The sequence below is a fragment of the Lepisosteus platostomus genome, chromosome 2 (assembly GCF_059453375.1).
Source record: "Lepisosteus platostomus isolate fLepPlt1 chromosome 2, fLepPlt1.hap1, whole genome shotgun sequence".
Lineage (NCBI taxonomy): Eukaryota > Metazoa > Chordata > Actinopteri > Semionotiformes > Lepisosteidae > Lepisosteus > Lepisosteus platostomus.
This window is the reverse complement of record NC_142612.1, coordinates 9,072,092-9,093,248: the sequence shown is the minus strand read 5'-3', so window position 1 is coordinate 9,093,248 and position 21,157 is coordinate 9,072,092. Positions and strand designations below refer to the sequence as shown.

At 37.3% G+C, this 21,157-nt stretch overlaps 1 protein-coding gene across 3 annotated transcripts in view; it reads left to right on the top strand.

The window, feature by feature from the left end:
• Positions 1-21,157, top strand: part of col4a2 (collagen, type IV, alpha 2) — a 102,736-nt gene that overhangs the window by 47,706 nt on the left and 33,873 nt on the right. For all 3 annotated transcript variants that reach the window (XM_088597011.1, XM_088597020.1, XM_088597004.1), the window contains exons 5-11: positions 14,991-15,125; positions 16,642-16,686; positions 17,301-17,417; positions 17,853-17,921; positions 18,452-18,487; positions 18,578-18,631; positions 20,987-21,022. In XM_088597011.1, coding sequence (XP_088453137.1) covers positions 14,991-15,125; positions 16,642-16,686; positions 17,301-17,417; positions 17,853-17,921; positions 18,452-18,487; positions 18,578-18,631; positions 20,987-21,022 — 492 coding nt within the window. The remainder of the gene's footprint in view (positions 1-14,990; positions 15,126-16,641; positions 16,687-17,300; positions 17,418-17,852; positions 17,922-18,451; positions 18,488-18,577; positions 18,632-20,986; positions 21,023-21,157) is intronic.

Here is a 21,157-nt window from a genome sequence, read left to right as displayed (position 1 = left end):
CCTGTGGTAAGCCTTTCTGGGAAAGGCTAGTAAAATAAAGCATTAAGCATTACTTTCCTAAGAAACGTTAGATGAAAATGATGATGATTGTATAGTGGCACTTCTCCTGTACTGTATGTTAAGCACTTTATGTATTTTAAATGAAAAGCACTATACAAATACAAGGAGATTTTGTTGCAAAGCCCATTGTATGGTTTATTAAAAACAAAATCTCTGAAGACACAACTTGCATTGATTCAAGTGGATCCTCATTAGGCACTGATTTTGTGAAGAATGCAGGGACAGTCGTGATTTACATTTTTTTGTTGTTGAAATTCTCATCCTTTTCAGTAGCCCATAATTACAATTAATGAAGCCAGCCCTGGTTTGGTTAACAATGAAAAGCTAATGGTTATATTAAATCTGATTTCCTGATCATGCTATTAAGTTCATTAATATGAATCCTTCAAGATTGTTCAGTTCTGGAAGTATATTACAATATTTTGGCAGTATATTACAATACATTACAACTTACATGAACGTATTGTAGTGTAAATGACAACTTCCAAAAACAATCATTCCCTTCAGTTCAGCATCTTCAATTCCATTACCTGTTGAAGGGTTGAGAAGAACCTTGATTTTCTTGGAGCACAGCGTTAACAACAGGTACACAAAAAATAACACCTTACCATTGCATCAGTCTGAGATTTAACACAACCCGTATGAGCCACATGTATATTACAGGAAAATCTCCAATGTTAGTGTTTATGAGGTTTTGTTGAATGCATATACAGTTAATTATCTATACTAATAGTTTTACATGTCATTGAACAATATACTTTAATGTGATTGACAGATTTATATAAATCAGCCTAACTCAAAATATAAAAGCTTTGGTTAGAAATTGCTAAAGAAACTTTTACTATCTGCCTCTTACACCAAATGGTAATGATTATTTTATCTCTAGCATCTAACTGGATATCAGAGCAAATTTTCTGCACATATAGTTTCTTTAAAATACATTATTGCTTCTGGCATCATCATCTCTGCGTTTCCCAAGAGTGTCATTCTGCCCTAAGGGGACATTTGGAATTCTCCATTTTGTGTCTCCTCTGACTTATTTTTAATCTATTTAAATTTCAATTGAGCTAGGGGGAGCGGATGTAAGTACTTTCCCATCCACATGAAAGATTTACAAAGCTCTGAAAAGACTGTGTTTGGTCTACTGTTTGTTTTTGGGTTGCGGGGTCGATACTGTAGGATATTTTCCCATCCTACAAAATGAGTCATGATTACTGTTGTGTCAATGTTTTTGGTGCAAACTGATTTTACAATGTATCAGTAAACTGTAAAATAAAATGGTAAATGGACATACAAATTAAATTAAAAATGTTTCTTAGTTTTAATTAAAATGCATTATTATATTCTTTAAACAATTATAATTTAAGCATTCAGTATCCATCTTTATCATTAAATTTACTTCAGAAGAAATTCAGGATGTATTCCAAATTTAAGGTCTTTAAATTAAGTACAATAACTCATTTATCTCTTTCTTGATCTATGTTGCTGAGTTTGGAGATTACAAGAATAAATCTTTACAAGTGGATAATGAGAGAAGTCGGCTGCACCAGCCCTAATCTACCTGGGTAATTGTTTTACCCAGAAAGTAAATTATTTTTAACAACAATTACCCTTACATCATGAGGTGACTCTGAACATGCCTGAAAATGGTTGCATGCTAAGAAGCGTTTCAGAGGTGATGTCAACTGCTGACTTAAAAACAATCACCCTCTTGTGTGGGACAGTTAACATCATGCTATCAATTCGGACTGTTGGATTGCGTAAGACAACCTTCTTTGCCAAAAGAATACCTTTGCTATATAGCTTCAAGAACAGCTTCAAGAAAGCAATGACAAGGTTTTGCCATGGCCAACTTTGGAACCTGAGTCCAAGAGCCAATCTGTTGGACCAACTTGTCATTCAAACCAAATCTGGACCAATCCAAAAAAGTGGGCCCAAATGCCATCAACAAGAGATAACCTCAACCAGCCAGCCTGCACAGCTCGCTACTCAAACTGAAACTCCCCCAGAAGCCTGTACATTCAGATCAGGTGTATGCTGGAATTCTGCCAGGATTATATTAAATCTTGTGTGTTTTTATTTTGACCACATGTCAAGTTTCACACTGACAGCATTTTGCAATTCTTTTTTCTGCAATTCTGTTTGATATATGTTTAAATATTTCATTCACTTAATTAGAATTGAGTTTATTTTATGTACCAGTGTAATTAATTGACAGATTAATTGGAATTATATTTTGGATGGTATAATACTGTATATATTATATTATTCAAACGTATTTCTCAATATCAGGCTGTAAACGCATATGACATTTTCACTGCCTAACACCTTATGCAGTGAGTATTTTGTCTTGGGTTTTCATCTGCTTTACGTACATACAATGAATTTACCAAATTTGGGATAATAAAGGTCTTCTAAACTCCTGCAGCACTATTAAACCCAAGGAACACCCAAAACAAAAACTAAGAAAAATTGTGGTATTTTTTAGATGTGGTTAAAGATTCTACTGTGTAGTATAAGTCTTCCATCTTACCTTTTAAAGACCCATGTCCCATGAAAGCAGGAACCTTGGGCTATAAAATAAATAACTGAGATCACTTTTAAAGCCTTTGCTTTCAACACTTGGCAGATTATACGAATCAGTTGCTGCATGAGTTTCTGAAACAATTAAGCAAGGAAGCCTAGCTTTTATTCCTTACTGTGTGTTAATCTACACTCAACACTGCCTCCAGTGTTTATGGAAGATGGATAGATATTGTTCATACAAGGAACAAAATCAAACAATACATTGACTTTGAAAGAATCCAGGGGCACTGAATGACCACATTTGCATGACAGGAAGTTCAATGGTACTGTTTCCAAATCACGTGTCATGTGGCCATGTGCTTTTCAGTGTACTAGCCTAGACTACATTTATGGCAAGGCTTGCTTCTATAAAACTCTTCTCCCCCAAAAAATGCTTTACTTTGGATTCCCATCGTCTGTTTGTTTGTACAAGCAAAACATAAGTATGTTTCCAAGACTGAAAATATGGTCACACTTTGTGAAATAGTACTGTATGGTGAATGTGGTCTGGGAATGTTATTTTAATTGGTTTCACAATTGTGGTTCCTTGCAAAGGACTTAGTATCCTTGTGGTTCATCCCCACCGAAATCAGATTATTTTAATGAGGAAAAACGTGTTGCAGATGAAAAAGAGGAGTGTTGAAAAATGTTGTAGTTTGGTAGGCCAAATGTACACCTTAAATCCCCAGAAATATGTATGTTTTTTTTTTTGTCACCACAGAAAAGTAAGCAGGTACAAATCTAGATTTTCTGACTTTGAAATGGGAGTTGTGAAATGGCATACCATGCATACCAATTCAAAAAGAAGTCTGGGCTGAGAATTCATATCTTACATTAAGATTATTTACCAGTGATGTAATATTGTGCTGGTCTCTGATATCAATTTTACTGTTCCAGTATGTTACACAATGAATAGTACATAAAGTACCATAATGTCATAAAGGACTGAAAAGACTATTGAAGAGATGTAATTTTAAATATTGAACATTTTGAAGGAGGTATTGTAAATAGACCACAATGCAGGAAAGTAGTGCACATGTGCTAAGTGGCAGGAACTGAATTCCAACTGAATATTATAACCAACATAATCTGTGAATGTGATTTTGAGATGCAGAACAAATTGGTTAACTCTGTCTACATCACCATATCTGACATGTCTGGTTCAGAGGTAGTTATTTACTTTCACTGGTGTTTATAAAGAAAGTTTCAGAGAATGTCAGAATACACCTATCCCAGGTGTAAACGTAATCTAATCTTTTCCAGTGTTGACTGAGCTAATGCACTTCCTCTGCCCTATTCACTACCACTTATCCAGAAATCCCTTGGTTATGGGAGACATCTGACAGCTTTGTATTCTTAGCCAAAATGTTGTTTCCCTAACACAGCAGGCAAAGCTATAGACCAGAATTACAATGATATTCAAAACCATTCTGCCTCAGTCACAGCTGTGAGTACTAAGAGGCATTAAAACACAATAACCTTTCTGACCTGTTATAGTTAGTGTTGATTTGGTTTACTCACTGCAAGTCTTTTCTTCCCTGCTTACAAAGTTTCATGTATCGATCTGTTTGATTGTGAGGTAATTGTGAGGTACTGTAATGTGATGATGTTGAATCCTTGCACTTATTGTATTCAGTAGTATTCATGCACTCAGTTACTTGGTTATTTCTACCTCGTTCCTTGGCCAGGCAGACAACATTCAAATGTCATTATCATCTTTCATATCTAAATTTTAGTTTTTGTTTTTACTGCTGAATTAGAGAATACAGTATAATGTTTGTTCTTCTGCATGTTGTTTTCTCTGTACATGATTGTAATAGAAAAACATTCCTTCTTTCTGGTAACATGAGATATGATACGAGACTGGGTCAGCCTTCAAGATGTACAGTAGCACTGGATCAGTCTATGAGAAAGGAAGTGTACTTTTACTGCCAGTATAAATTTCTCGCTGGAAAGACTTGTGTTGTTACTTCCCCCTACTTTTGTGTTTCCGAATAAAATACTTTTCCATATAGACTTCAGCACAGCCAGTGCAGTAATTTAGGGAGTGGGCGTATGGAACATTTTCATGGGTTGGGCTTAGAGGAACGCAAGTCACAGTTAATGTCAATGACTACCACTTGGAAATGCTTTCTGAAATAGTAGAAAAGAACATGTGAATAATGGGTGAAAGGCCAGATGATCTGGAGTAATCATTTATAAGTAAACTTGTGGTGTGTGAGTTGTTCATTCTGCAGTAGCAGCTGAGTAGGAGTTTGCAAAGGAGAATCACAGACCTGCATTTAATTTCCTCTATAATTTATAGCAGAAGTTAGAACCACTGCTAAATCTATTTTTTTTTTACTTTGCTACTGAAAAAGATTTCTGTTTTGGGTGTGTTTAGTCCTGTGTTCTTGCCTCCTACTACTTTGATTTACTAGTTGTAAAAGTAGTTTTGAATTACTGATAAAGTAGAAAAATGTGGTATGTTGAGATTGTAGTTGTACTTTGTATAGAATACAAATTATTTTGCTTGCCTATAACTTGCAATCAGTATTTAAACCTACAATATAATGTTGAACACTTCCACATTTGCACTCTATGAATGGAAAAAGAAACTAAATTGTGTAGATATTTCTCTTACAAATTCTGTATGTACATTATAAAGCACTGAACATATATTTATCATATTACAGAACGAAAAATTATTATACAACTCCCAATAAAATTCCAAATGATTGTATTCATAGTAATGTTCTTGTTATATTGAAATTAACCGCAATATCTTTTTAATGTTGTAATACTTGGAAATTTGAATATGGGAAATGAAAAGAAATATCCTTAGCTAAGTCATCTGTTTTGCATAAAGTTTCTGCAGAGACAATGTACTGGTGTTGCAGACATTTGAATAAGTTAGCAGAAAAGGAAAGTTTTTTTCAGTGAGATCTCATTAAAATTCCAGGAAAGCAAAATAATGGGAATACCAAAAAATGTAATCTTGTTAAAAACAAATTCCTGCTGGAGAACTGGATGACATTACACTGGCGTGGTCCAGCTGATGGCAGTGGCCAATGTGTGAGTAGACCTCCGTAAAAGGAAACATGCGCACCAACCCTGTTGCCATGGTTACAGGGCAAGGCGTCTCCTGAGGGTTAACTGAACATGGAACTTAATAAACAGCATATGCTGCTTCTCTGTCTGTTAATACAATCAGTAAGTAGTTAGTCCTCCTCCTTAAGTTTCAGCACTGTTAAAAAATCTAAAAACTCAGGCTGCTGGCATTCATCCATTTCCATATCTCTTTTTTTTCATTGCTTTTTAAACAGGTTACTTCCTAGATGGATTTTCTTTCCATGTCAAGCTCAAGGCTTTTATCAGTTCGTCTTTACCTCTTTTTATCCAGCTTTCTGCCTTCAGAAGTTATATCTAAATTGCTGTCTGCCTTTTCTCCTTCTTCCTAAGTAAAGTTGTCAGTACAAGTACAGAACATGTTGTCTCAGGTTATCATGTAAGTGCCTCAAATGCTCTGTGAGAAGTACTGAGAGTATCGGAACCTGAGCAGCTTCAAAACAAATTCGATTCTCTCCAACATTTCTTTTTTCAGTGAACAATCGAGAGTCTTTATCACTTTATATTTTGTTTCGTTTTTCAGTGTTTGTGTGTGTGATACGAGTGTGTGTGTAGGGATTTATTGCTAGTGAAAGTTGATGGACAGATGACACTGCAAACAGTTTGACCTCAAGCATTAAACATACTCGTGTAACAGAACACACAGTCACAGGAACACCTCACACAGACCCCAAGTAGGAAAGATCAATTTAGGAGTCAGAAAAGGGCAGAACCCATGCCCTTTTACTTGAAAGCAAATCATAAAAACATTTCTAACAAGACGAGCCCAATCACCCTTTCTGGTGACAAGTACCTACATTTTCCAAGGATCTCATCCTGAATTATTTTGTAAGTGTGCTGGATCTTGGGGTTTCCAGCCTTGCCGCTCCTGCCCTGCCAGTTCGTCCCTCACTACCTGGGTGCGAACCGGGGTCTCCAGCGTCACACAACAGGGAACTTGCCGGCTGAGGTAAAGGAGAACTCCTCCAGCCTGGGCGGCTGAGATCACTGTTATACACAGGGGCGTATTCGTTACATAAGCAAAGGTATGAACTTTGACAACAAGGCCGGGTATCTTGTTCAAGGCTCCTGAAACCCTTTTTGTAAGGAATCGCCTCTTGTTCTCCTGTTTAAATACACTTCCCTGTAGTTTCCACTTGGTATTATCTGGTTCAATTCTTGTGTTGTATTTTTTTAAGGCCTTTGAGGAATTTGAGTACTTTCTTAGATTTCCTTATAGTCTTCTCTGTTCAAGAATGGAACAATTCAATTCTCTTAAATGCCCTAATCTGACAGAGTAATTAATCCTGGGAATGTACAGTATATGGTTACTCTTCTCTAAACAGATTTTCAGGGCAGAAATACCAGTTTTGCATTTTTGCGATTTTCAATTTCAGAACAAAATTGAATCCAATGCTCCAAATGAGGTTTCACTTGTGTTTTATACAATTTTAACACAATATCCAGCAATTTAAATTCTACCCTTTCAACTATGTACTTATATTGTTGCCCCTTTTTTCTGTTTCCTCACATTTTCAAAAAGATAAAAATGTTGCGAAAGAAACCCAGTTTCAACTTTTAAAAAAGTTCAAGAGTTTTTTGGAAAGTTTAATATTTTAGATAAAACGCCTTGGACAGCCGTGTTGATTTTCGAACGAGAATCATCACAATTTCAAAAGACGTGTGAGTTTTACAGCAGAATAAAAGCTATCACTGGGATCTCCAACTCTTCTGGCACACAAGGGTTTTTCAGACAGATGTTTCCCTGCTTGAAAAACACTCCTACACAGTAATGGCCCTGGGCCATTTTGGCATTTTTTCATTAGCTGAAACCAAGTTTAGTTATTTTGCGTGAATTAGTTATTTACACTTTATCACTGGAATGCACTCTAAACACCATAGAAACAAGGTCAGCCAATTGTCCAGTTTAACCCAGACAGCATGTTGTTTCCTTCTAAACTCCCCTTTGGAAAAGGACAGGACACTCTACAAGGAGGAAATCTGGAGTTTCCTGTCCATTTAAATAAAATGTTCATAGATGAAAATAAGAATAGGGTTTTAATGTTTTTCATTTTGAAACATTTCTATGTGTGCTGTATTGAGATCTACTCAAGATCTGTATAGAAAAATTAATGAGATTTAATCATTTGAACAGGTTGGTAAATCCCCGTACTTACTGTGTATAGATTATTTAAAAGTAAAGTAAAGTAAAAACAGATTACCATTGTTGACGGTTTCGGCTTTGGATTTCCTCAAATCCAAGAATGAACAGGTTTTATTCTGGATATCAACACTGAGAAAAGGCCATTTACTTTAGACTTTTTGAAGGAACCTGGCCTAACAAGTCAAATCCATATTCTATAATAAACAGCATTACATAATGCTGTAATACTCTATCTGAGCTACCTGTAAGGAACACAGAGTATTTGCTATTTATAATGAGATTTTAATTCTGATCTCTTTTGGGGAGAACACAATAACTGCTTTAAAATAAAGGAAAAAATCAGAAGACCTGGCAATCCTTTAAAAAAGTGATCTCCCAACATCCAATGTATCATATGATTTTGATTGTTACAAATTTGTAGAAAAGCTGGGCTTGGGCTTTTTTTGCCTAAAGAATTCCTCAGGACAAAAAGAAAAATGTTTCCCAGTGCCTATAAAATTTCAGCTTGTTCTTTGGAGGTCTCCTTCCTGTGTTTATCTACAGTAATTGTTTATGCATTGGTTACTTATTTTTCCAGCCAACATTTGTATTACTGTAAGGCAGTCATTCTCTATTTAGAAGAATAATGGCAAGATAAAGATGCACGCATTGTGTGTGAGTGAGGGAGGTAGCTCCTACAGACATCTTTCCTTTTTTTATTTATAAGGAATAAATATTTCCCGTAGACATAATTGTTGTCAGGATGTCCTCAGGACATCACAGGTACAGCATGGATATGAATAAACCACATGCAGCTCTTTAGCCAGCTGACAGGGCTGTAAAGGGGAGAAGATGTGGGATGTATCAGCTTCACAAATCAATTCCTACTGTACCAGAGCCGTCATCTCCTTAGGACGAAGCAGTTCATATGCCATAGTACAGTACTTAGTGCTTATGAGCTCTGTCTCTGTAATATCAAATGACGAAAAGAGAGGATTCTAAAAAAAAACCTCATATATAACTCATATATCCTTTAACTAATGCTTTTTGCACTCATTGCTTGTGAAGTATTCACTAACAGAGCATTTGTAATACTGTTCTGTATTCTCAAAATCAGTTAACTGTATTCTTACTATTTCATTGTGTTAGTATGGAGCTTCTACTAGCCTTATTGTTAAAGGTAGGTGGGCCAACTGGCACCCTCTTATTTCTTATGTTCTTACATGATATTTATATGTTAAATGAGCAAATGGGCTAAATACCCTCCTCTGTCCTCCTCAGATAATTCCATGGCTCTTTATATACAACATTTGTTAGCATGTACAAATCACCTTATACCGTATTTGTAATACTTATAAAATATTTGTATAACAGATTTACGGAAGATGATGGAATTACAAAGCAATAGTTGGTACAAAGTTTGTGTAAGAGACAATCTACAGTTTTGCTTTTACAGTTGATTTCTGTGAAAGCCTACTGAATTAATAAAATAGTTATTTTGAAATGTCCTGTTTAAGGAAATGCCTGGTGTTGTACACTTCTGCTTTAGGAAGAGCAACAATATGTTCTTATTCAAATAAATATGAGTACTTGGGAAGTGATATTTAAATTATCCATGTCGGATGCAAAGAACAAATGTGATCATCAGTACAGCAACTGCCTGCTTATATTCCTAATTAATGCAAACTTGCTGATTTAGTCAAATGATAATTTGAGTTTATTGTGTTCTTCCTCCTTCCAGCAGTATGTCGGGCTATTTAGTTATTAGATTTAGTACATTATAATATAAATATGAATTTCTGACAATAAATATTAAGAAATTAATCTTTTACAGCGTCTTTTATTGCTGCCAGAACTTGTTCTCTGCTACAGCTGCTACGGTGGGGAGTAACGTGGGTTTACGTCAAGCAAACGTAATCTTGAGTGTTTCAATCTGGAGAGACTCAAGCATCATTCCGCCTCCGGTTTAAAAGGTATTTTAAGCTGTTCAAAGCGTGAGAAAGCGATTGACCCTGCCTTTTAAGTCAAGCTCTGTGAACGCTGTGCCCGTCCTTTAGCGGGAGGAATGTGAATGATATGTGCTTGCTACAACACCAACCCCTCACCGTGGAGGCCGTTTTCAAGTGAATGTAATTCCCAGGAACGTAAACTCGTGTTTTAAGGCATTCATCATGCAAAAGCACAAATCATAGACGGCTCTGCCAAGTCTGTCAGAAGAATCCTGTAACCTGAAGAAAAGTGATTCTAATCCATTTAGCTCCATAATCTTGCTGTGACCAGGAGAGCCATTCATGGGAAGGAATTGCCCTGCTGTTTCCAGCTGGTAGGGAGAGCTCTGTCTGGCTGCCTGCAACATCTCTTAATGTTGAGTGAGCAGCAGCAGCGAAAGCGGTCACTGCCTTTCTACTGACTCTTTAGATTAACTGTTTCCATTCTGCTTTGAACAGAAGTAGTTGGTGTTAGAGGGGCCTCGATTTTGGTTTCCTCAAGACAGTACAGTAGTATGCAGGTGTAACACAAACAGGTGATTAGTTGTTTTTGTTCAACATCTTATCTCCACTTTGTCACATCTTCAAAACAAATTGCTATGCATAAATATTATGAATTAGGAGTAGTACATATTTAGAGAGTTTATATCAGTAACAAAAACTGCCTACATGTTATACTAGGTGTTTCTGATTTAGCATAGATGTGTGCTTCATTTAAAAGTTGAAAATGGGAGTCTACATGGTTTAATATGCTATTTATTACCTATTTATTATGCTTTTTATCTTGACCTTTAGTTTTTCATATATGAAATGTCTTTCATGACATATTGAAATATAACTGAATCTTTCTACAACAATCCAGAGTGATTTAAGTCCAAATTAGTATGCATTTGTGCATGTAGTATATTAAATTAAATATACTACATTGTCTGATTAATGTGTACATTTTATTAATAAAATATATTAAATGATGCATGTAATATGAATTAGATTAGAATAAGAAATTCTATTTTTTCCACTATTTTTATAATATGAAGACTTCAATTCTAATAATTGTATAGAGCACAGCTGTAAAAGAAATCGGTTTACAGGAATACTTCAACTCTAGAAAGCTGACACATGAAATCTTAATACTAAAGGGTTAAAGTGGATCTGACCCTTTTACTTCAGACATAAAGTACAATAATTCCTGGGACCGGCATCTGTTGCTGTATCTCTGTCTTGAACTATGTTCAAAGGAAATCATTTCCCATTGCAAATCTTAGTAAGGACAAAAACCACCTGTTTCCAAATTCAACTAATTCTCCCTGTATTTCATGACTGGGAGACAAATGAGTATCAGCATTCAAGAAATTGGACTGTGTAGTTTTTCTTTGTGTGTTTAAATTTTGTTAGTTTTTGCTTTTTTTTTCATTAATCCCTCTGAACCTGTAGTATTTGTGTAGAATTTGTAGTAAATTGATCACGAAAGAGGGTTGTTGAGATTTGGAAAACATCCAGCTTTCTCATTAATTGTTCTTCCTAAAAATGTTTGGTCATGTATCATAAATGAGATAAACAATCATCTGACACTGTAAATGCAAAATGCTAGCTAATTAAGTAGGCCCTTGGTACATGGCATTATTAGTATAAACTAACTTTTCTGGTTTACTGTACAAATCTATAGGTTTATCCTTGTGTTTGAGGGGATATATCAGACTTCAATCACCAAATGTTTGTTGTTGCATTTGATGCTGAACTAAAGAAGGCATGAAAATGTGAATTTAAATCTGCCAGCAAAAGAGTTGTATAACTGTTTCCGTTAGTGTGGCCTTCTCATTTTTTTCCCTCATAAATCTTACTGAAACAGAACGTTCTATTCATTTTGTAGTTCCCTGTTGAAAAAAGAACTATGTGTATTCAAAACTATTTTAATTGTTTTGAGAAATATCTAATGTCTCAGGGCTGAGATTAATCTGAGTATTATAGTAGGTCACAAATTCTTAAGAGTCACATTACTCCCAATGGACACCATTAAACACATGCTATTTATCCAGTAGGACAAGCACGTAACATAAATTAATTTATGAATTCTAATTCCCTTTTGACCCATTTGCTTGTTTTACACAATTTCAATCATTTCCTCTTTCAATTACTGATAGTGAAGTCACTGCTCCCTTGTAAAGAAATCTACATTTTAGTTCCTTTCAATATGTACTGGAAAGACAGAAAGCACTTAAACGTCTAGAGAAATTGTACTTTATAAAGATTTATTAATTTAATATATATATATTTAATAGAGTATTTCTGAGTATTTAAGAGGTGGGACTTCTATCTTTAAGGTATGTTTAATTTGCAATTGCTCATTGAAATAATACGTGAATAATAAAGTCTATAAAATGTATTGAATGCATTTGAAAGATAATGTTTAAAGTTGATTTTCCCATTATCTGGGATTAGTGGCAAAAAAACAGTTTGCGGATTGATGTAACTGATCGCTTAATTGTATTAGCAAGGTTCTATGAGGTTTCTCATGGGTTAAGTGATATCACACCATTTGAAACGTTTAAATGAACTAAAGCTCCCTTTTAAGTGGCATAAGCCCTATTACTCAAGTTGCCATTGCCATAATCTATCAAACCTTGGTCAAACCTCCTGACTTGAAGTTCTTTACATTAATTCTCCCAGTATCATAGCAGCCTGCCCTCACCATGCTGACTTACAAGGAACAAGACCACAATATTACAACATCAATCACTTATTAAGTTAGCGTTGACTCAGTGCCACCAAGCAGTTGAGCATTTGACAGCAATAAAGAACCAGTATGTGTAACCAATACAGCCTTGTCAAGATAACAACCATCATAGGTCTTAGTGTGCTGGTTCTGTCTTGTTCTGCAAACAATCATGTTCTTTAGTGTTAGGTGAGACTGAAGTAAACTCTGTCCAAAGTTTTAAAGTTGTAAGTTTGCATGGATGCAGCACTTATGTGTTCATTATGAAAGGCTATCTTCCCCACTGCTTGCAGTTCATGTCTTCATGTCATGTCTACTTGTTCTTTATCTGATATAGCCACTTACGAGAAATTTTTCTATAGAAACAAAATATTTCTGCTCATTTCAACTGTACACTAAATGGTGTTCGTTTTCTAGATGTTACATCCTAGTTTGTATCAATCAGGCTGTGTCTGGCAACCAGAGGTCTTCACAAGCCACGTAATTTCAGCAAGTGGCCAGGCTCCAATGGAAAAGCTGCTAAGATTGTGCTTCCTCTGTGTCTTCCAATCATCCAACTTGATTAACAGCATCTCTGGGGATAGTCCCCCAGCACCTGTTAAAACATTTTCCTTTGCAGGAAAACAAAATATATTGCTAGATTAAAACCAGAGGCCTAGAAGAGCTTTAACTTGAACGTAGCCTCCTTAAAAAGGTCAGAGTACTTGACCTACTAACTCTAAAAGTTTGACAAGAATGTATATGCATGATTTATAAATGCTTTGGACAAACCAGTTACTGCCATTGTATGAATAATGTACCACTAAAGACATCAAATATTTTTGGTCTCTCTGCTGAATGACTTCTTTCGATTTATTACGTGCCAATGAAGATAATTACTTGAGTGTGAAAACCCTTTTTTTGTATGTACAGGTACGTGAAGTAAAACAGGTTCTCATGAAGGGTGTTCTTACATTTACTTCGGTCAAAACAGGAGAGAGTTGCCAGAGGAATGAAAAAAGAGTTGTATGGCACTTGACATTGAATGAGGATTACATGACCACCAAAGACGTGGTATTACCACAATACAAAAGGAACATTACCAAAAGAAAGGTAGCACTGGAAATGGTTCTAGCTCTGGTTAGTGTGTAGTAATCACCCTCTCTGGAACAAGTTACCCAGTCATGTTCTTCAAGCTGGTTCTCCGAAATCTTCAAGTAATCTTTCTTAGGTTCTTGTGTTCTCCAGAACTGTTTTCACCATTGTTATTATTATAGTGAAAAGGTCACTACATGTTTTAGTCATTACTATTTCTTTAATTTCATAACTGTAACAGTGTTTTGAAGAAGCTGAAAGACAGTTTTGGCCAATCAGTCCTGACAACACTAGGTGGCACCCATGTGAATTAGGTCTTAGACAATGTGCTGGTTCTGTTTTCAAGCCTTATCACCACTGGATACAGAAACAGTGCACACCAGATTGCAAATCCATTAAATTTGCTTCCTTGTCCTAAGAACATATGAAACACTGCAAGTGAGACGAGCCCAGTTGGCGCTATGAAGTATATGTATTTTTTGGTACCTGATTTGGTCTTAGAATCTCATCCACCCTCTTGGAACCATTTGGCAAAAAACTCAAATGTCATGTTTCCACATCAGCAATGGTCAATTACTATATCATAACTACCAGGGAGTGTACAAGTATGAGGTTTCCCGCAATATACTCCAGCCAAAACAAAGGTTTACAATTTCAAGCAGATTAGGAGGGAATGAGACAGAATAGGAGAAATAGAAGGGTATATGTTATAAGCAGGAAATGAATTTCAACAAGTATAAAAGATATTCTGCACAAAACAGATTTACTCTTGAGTAAGGAAAACAATCGTTTTTATGTTAATTTAGATTGCTGTGAACAATTTTGGTTACCTCAAAGCGCTCAACAACCGTAATTACCATTGTAATCCAGCAGAGGGCGATTCTTTAAAACGAGGCACACCAAAAGACAGTACAATATTATCGAAAAGGCACATCTCGCCATCTAGTGGCTATAATTTATATGAGTATATTTCGCAGAGCTCTTCGAATTCACTGGTGTGAGCCTTTATTACAATGGGTGGTAACACCGGAAGTGTCCCATTGCTTTTGAAATGGTCTTTAGAGAGAGTGGACATTTGTGAAAGATCATAATGGATCACAGCAAGGAAGACATGCTGGGTTTGTTTTTTGTGTCTACAGCTCAGGTCTCCCACAGTTAGAAAAAATGAAATCTACCATCATTTTAAATAATAAGCCTGATTCACAGAGACTTAAGTGTTATTCTTCACCCTGACAAGTTCCGGCACAGAACAGGATGTTTCGCTGTCTTGACAGTATTCCATGTGAACTGATTGCACTAGGAAGTTATGGCACCACATGTGCGCAAAACGTGACTTTCCTGCTTTGTCGTGTCCACGCAGGGTCAGCCAGGCCCTCTTGGCCCACAGGGATTTCCTGGACCTCCAGGGATCGTCGGCTTTCCTGGTTTGCCCGGTGGTAAAGGAGAGAAGGGGGACCGAGGGACGTCTGGAGTCACCGGACCAAAAGGCGCTATTGTAAATTATTCCCTTCCATTCCAAGATATAAACCAGGGCCGTCTCAAAGTGGGGGGCGAAGGGGCCAGCCCCCCATCCCCAATCCTGCTTCACGCACGCATAAAACTATAAATATATACACGTTTAAATATTTTAATCAAGCGACACACAAAACTCATATTTTAACTCAAGATGAAATCTAAAGGTAGTGGGAGAGCAGGTGATTTATTCGCAACTGAAAGCCTATCCCGCACAAGCTACGTCATAGGCCATCGGTTGCCAGCTAAAAATGATTGCAGCGTAACTAAACTAGCTTGGAAAAAAAGTTAGCCGGTGGGAAAATGGTGAGGACAAGCAGAGACAGGGACAAATCTGGAAAATACTACAGTGGGGGCGAGAAAAGAAAAAGGAAGCAGAAGTGGGAGGATGCAAATGTGACCCTTAAAGGGTTTTTTGGAAAGGTTTGTTGTAAAAACCAGGAGCAAAGAAGAAACGGACAGGGGTGGTGATCTCGTCGACGATAAGGATACTGGCACTGAGACACCTGAAGGTACCGATAGCATTAGCAACAATGGCGGTTAGGAGTTCTGTTAGGTTCTGTGTGTCTGTTTGCACAGGCCAGTTAGGGAGCTATTTCATCACCTCAACGCTGCTCCCTGCCACCACTACTACACCCAAGAACCCCTTCGCCCACACTTGAGACGGCCCTGATATAAGCATATACAAAATTGCTCATTTTATCCAGGTCTCAGTATGTGTACTGGTACTACAGAAACAGAGTGATATTTAAATAAAGAGATTTTTAAAAAGGTTTAGATGTGCTGAAAGTATTGAAACACCTAAAGTAGATGCCTAATTGGCTCTGTCAGTTGGCACTCTTGGGTTTGTCTTGGGTGTTGATCCCTATGGCTCTATGAGTCTGGATTGTGCCATTAGCCAGCTGCAGTTGAGTTCCCTAGACCGGCAGTGCACTGACACAGGCAGGGCTGAGTGGGAACGAGTGCATCAGAATGTTCTCAGCCCACCTCTGCGCTCTGTCTGTGTCTTCACTGAGAGCCTCTTCACTCTTTTGGGAGTCTGCTGCAGATACAGAGGGAAGCATGAAAACTTGTCAGGTGGATGACAAGTGCATCTTTCCCAGGAACGTGTGCAAGGTCCTCGTCCCTTTGTATGCTGAAACAAGTGGCAAAAAAGCTATTTTCTCATTCGTTTTTTCTCATTCGTTTTTTCCATGCTGGTTGGCGGTTTAAAAGATAATAATTGGAGTGTCACTTTTTTTTCCCCAAAACCAATATGTCTATTATGATGTAAATGCCGTTCAGGAGCAAGTCGAGAGATACCACTTAAAATAAAAGTATTAAGTCATATCAGTCACATAAATTAAACAAATTAAGTCAAAGCTACGTTTCCCTGATTCTGAATTTAAGTCACAAAAACACTGGCATCGACAAAGGGATTTTCATTTAAAGCATAATAAACCTAAATCCTCCAATAAAAATAGTGTAGCTGATATTGCTTAACTTTTATTTATTGGAAGGGAGCAACTGGGGTGCCTGGATTTCCTGGATCAGATGGTATTCCTGTAAGTATACTTGGTGCATTTTGTTTATAACATTCACTCTTATTTATTTCTGCACCATCTCCATCACTGTTCATCTTCTGTGCATCCTTAAACTGTTTCTTTTCTTTACTCACTGGTCTCTGGTGATGCTCTTTTTTTTTACACATGTGTTAGTGGAACCTTGGAGACTGTACCATTTCTGATAACCTGGTCCAGTCCCACCTCAAAACCCACCTGTTCAGACTGCAACTTTAGACACTATAATTCCCCAGAGCTCTAAAGCAATATTTCTTTATTGGATTCCTAGTTCTGAGTTCAGTTCTGAATCTTTTTAAACACAATTCTGCCTTGTAGAACGCTCACACTTTGTACATTTCTCCCCATTCAGTTACTGTTTTGAATGGGACATCGGCTTGGGCCCAGATTGACAGCTGATTTAATTCACAACAATAATAATAATGATGATGATGTGAATAACAGCCATGTCTAAGATTTCTAAAGTCACCTGCTTCACAAATTGTCAAGATTCTGTCGGGGAAAAAAATAATACCTCCTCTTCAGCTGATTTTTTTTTTCTGCCGCTGTCTGTTGAAGTATACGGTAGCTAAGAGACCTTGTGGCATTTATTTGTTAAGGGTCACCCAGGTCAGGCAGGATCCCGAGGGAAGCCTGGAGCTGATGGGTGCAATGGCACGAGAGGAGACACTGGGTCTCCTGGGCAATCCGGATTCCAGGGCCTGCCTGGTATACAAGTATGTAATAAACACATCTACAGCCTGCCTCTGGTAATCTGAGATTCTTCATAACTGGCTAGTCTCCTTTTCATGCTAAACCTGTAAGGATCTGTGGGACGTATCCATTAAATGCCATTCTTGTAAGTTTTATATGTATATTTTTCTATTTAAGAGTTTTGTCATATAGCCATACAATTCATGCCGTCTAAGCTAGTTCAAATGCTATCAAAATCTATTCCGAAACATTAAAAACACTAAAAATGTTTTTGAGTCCAATATTTGTCCTTTATTTGCCTTTTCTGTACAGTATAACTGCAACAGAAACTGGGAATCTGCTTCTGTTTGTGTTTTTCTTCGATGTAGCGCTGTGACGCCAGGATTTGTGCTTATTTCCACGGTGATAGAGTGTTGATTGCTATTGGACTAACCTGTCTTCTTTCCTCCCGAACTCAGGGTGCTCATGGGTTGAAAGGTCAAAAGGGGGAACCTCTGCTGGTGACGGTGTACATGGAGCGATTCCGGGTAAGAGGTGGACTTATTAGATCTTTAATGTCCTCAAGGTAGACTGATATAAAACGGAAAGCACGCTTTTCATCGAGATACCGCTTCCTTTATTTGTGAATTTCATCTTAGTTGTTACAAATGCAAAACGCACGGTCCCAGCTGCAGCAATATATTGTATCGCGACAGCTGGGGTAAGAAATCTGTGGAAAAGAAGGGTCTCATGTCTGTAAGAAACAAAAAATCAATTGGATTAAGAGGAATTTAGTCAAGACTTGAAAAACATACTGTACATAACCTCCTATAACACAATACTAGAAGTAAAGTCCTGCGGCAGTAGCTCAAGTTTTAGGGGTTAAGAGAAGGTAACATTTACTGTAGTTCACTGATTAACTACCCGACTCACTACTCAATTCTTTTAGGAGCTCATCCAAGTATTAACAGACAGCTCTGCTTAGAGTGTTGAGTTTTGATTCCATCAGTCCGAGAGAAAGAATAACTGAAAAATGTGGTTCATGTTCTAAAAAAAGGTTCTTTCTCATTTGGTTAAGGGCGATCCTGGGGAACCAGGTTATACCGGATTTCCGGTGAGTGCTTTTTTTGGAAAAAAATTGATTGTACTTCGATACTGGACTTTCAGTCAATATGTATAATAATATCTTTGCTGTCCTTGACAGGGCCAGCAAGGAGCCCCTGGACCTGTGGGCCCACAGGGGTATCCAGGACCTCAAGTGAGTATGTTCTATACAGAATTTAATAATAATAATTCCCCACATTTATATAGAGCTTTTCTGGACAATTTACTTGAAGTTCCAAAGTAATGGGGACTCCCGTTCACCACCACCAATGTATAGCCCTCACCTGGATGATGTGTTGGGAGCCAGAGTGTTCCAGGACCCTCACCACAGTGCCGTACAGAGAACAGAGTCATGAAGCAAATTGATAGATGGGGCCATGATTTGTAAGGGCCAGGGGAAATTTGGCCAGGACACATAGTAACATCCCTTTTCAAGAAAGCACATACTCTTTTCAGGAAATGCCCTGAGATTTTTAATGACCACAGAGAGTCAAGACCTCAGTTTTACATTTCATCTGAAGGACGGCACCCTTTTACAGTATAGTGTCCCCATCACTATACTTGAGCATTAGGACCCACACAGACTGCAGCATGAGCTCCCCCTACTGGCCCTACTAACTCCTCTAGCAGCAACCTTAGTTTTTCCCAGGAGGCCTCCCATCCAGGTACTGACCAGGCTCACACCTGCTGAGCTTCAGTGGGCTGTTAGTTGTGAGTTGCAGGGTGATATATCTGCTGGTGTCCTGGAGGATTATAAACATATCTTGCATAAGACTGAAACAAGATGCTTGTCTGCATGACTTGCTGTACTTAAAGAGAAATGTGTTGTGCTAAATGCCTAAAGCCATTGTAAACCTCAGAAAAAGGGTGAATACTGAATAATTTCCCAAACGGGCGAGATGGGTGGCCAGATAACTTCCTCTCTTTTGTAACCTTTCTTATGTGCTACTAATTGAAATTCTCAACACAAGTGAATATGTTTTTCTTTCTTAAATAGCAATTCGGGTCTTTTTCATTTAAGATATAATATGAAATATGAATAAGTTTAAATATTTATGGATTCTCTTGTAAAAATAATTATTTTAAACATTTGGTTAATTTGCATATTCGCCTGTCATTATTATTATTATTATTATTATTAACTGAAAAGTGAACAAAAAACTATTAAGTATTATTTTGTGATGTCATTAATGTCATTAAGTCTTTCGAACACCATTTTCAAACTCCCAAACAAGATGGCATTATCAATAGGGGCAGCCAAATTTAGTGTATACTGTTAATACAAATCTATACCTTCATACTTTAGTCTATCATTTTATCACTTCATTAGAAACCGTTCGTTTTTTGCTACTAGTATGTAAAAAGAGACGGGAAGGAAAGTCAGGTTGCTGTTGTTAATGGTGTTGTTTGACCAGTAGGTGGCACTGTTTCCCCTGAACCAGAATTTCTTAAAATCGGTTTCGTAGTATACTGCCAGGAAATAATAATAACAACATCACTTTATTAACCCTTTACAATTTCTTGCATTAGGAATAATCTTTTTGCATACCCCGACTTGCTCTCCATGAGACACACAGATAGGGAGAGAACTGTCAGAGCACAGGGTCTACCATTGTACAGTACCCCTGGAACAGTTAAGGGCTTTGCTCAGGGGCCCAACAGAGTAGGATTCCTCTGCTAGCTGCAGGATTTGAACCAGCAACCTTCTAGCCAAAAGCACAGATCCTTAGCCACAGAGCCACCACTCCGCCCGAGCACTGTACGGTAGGAGGGGAGACATTAAACCAAGGTCCTGCCTGCTTGTTACTTGAAGTCCAGAAGACTAGGGGTGCCAAAACATAAGTCCTGGCTAAATTTAACTGTGGACTAATGCAATCTGGCAAAATCTGTGCAATTTACCAATTTGTTAGAAATCATTGTTGTATTTATTAGTTCATTGTAACAAGCTTTAAAAAAAACTTTCTTTTTTTTCTCATTTTGTACTTCATATCTTAAATTACCTCTCAGAAACTTAAATCTTGCCACTATAAAATAATATTTTATTGAAAAGTATCATGGTTAAATTGATAGAGTGTATCAACAAATCTACTGTATAATCTCACAGGTTATTCCTTAGAATTATTTCAACTTCCATCTTGGCTTAGAGAAAACATATGAGTTCCTGCAACAACTGAAGTGTTTTACTTTCTTCATTGTTGTGTTAATTGGACGAGAGTTCAAATCGCTGTGACTTGTACCAGACATCTCTACGATGTCAATGAAGTCTTCGCAGCATAGAAAACTCTGGTTTTTCACTCTGAGCTAATGCAGAATTGAATTGTGTTTCATTGTCAATGTTCTAATATTCCCAGACATAATCACTTATTTAGTCAGACCTAGTATTTTCTGGGGTATGTAGCTGCTGCAGGTCGTCCATCTTACAGTCTGAAGAAAAGAGGTGCTGCATCTTCTTCATCTTAGGAAGATCAGTCTTTCACAGAATTTATCCTTTACTGACTTAAACTCTTAGGGGCCACAAGGACCTCCAGGACCACAAGGACCAAAGGTATGACCCCTGCTTTTTAATTCTCCTACAAGACTGTTAATACAAGTATTGCTTTACCTACTGTAAAAGGGCAATGGTTTCATGAGGGACGTGATGACAGAGTGTACCATGTTGACCTGAATTAATAGACTGAAA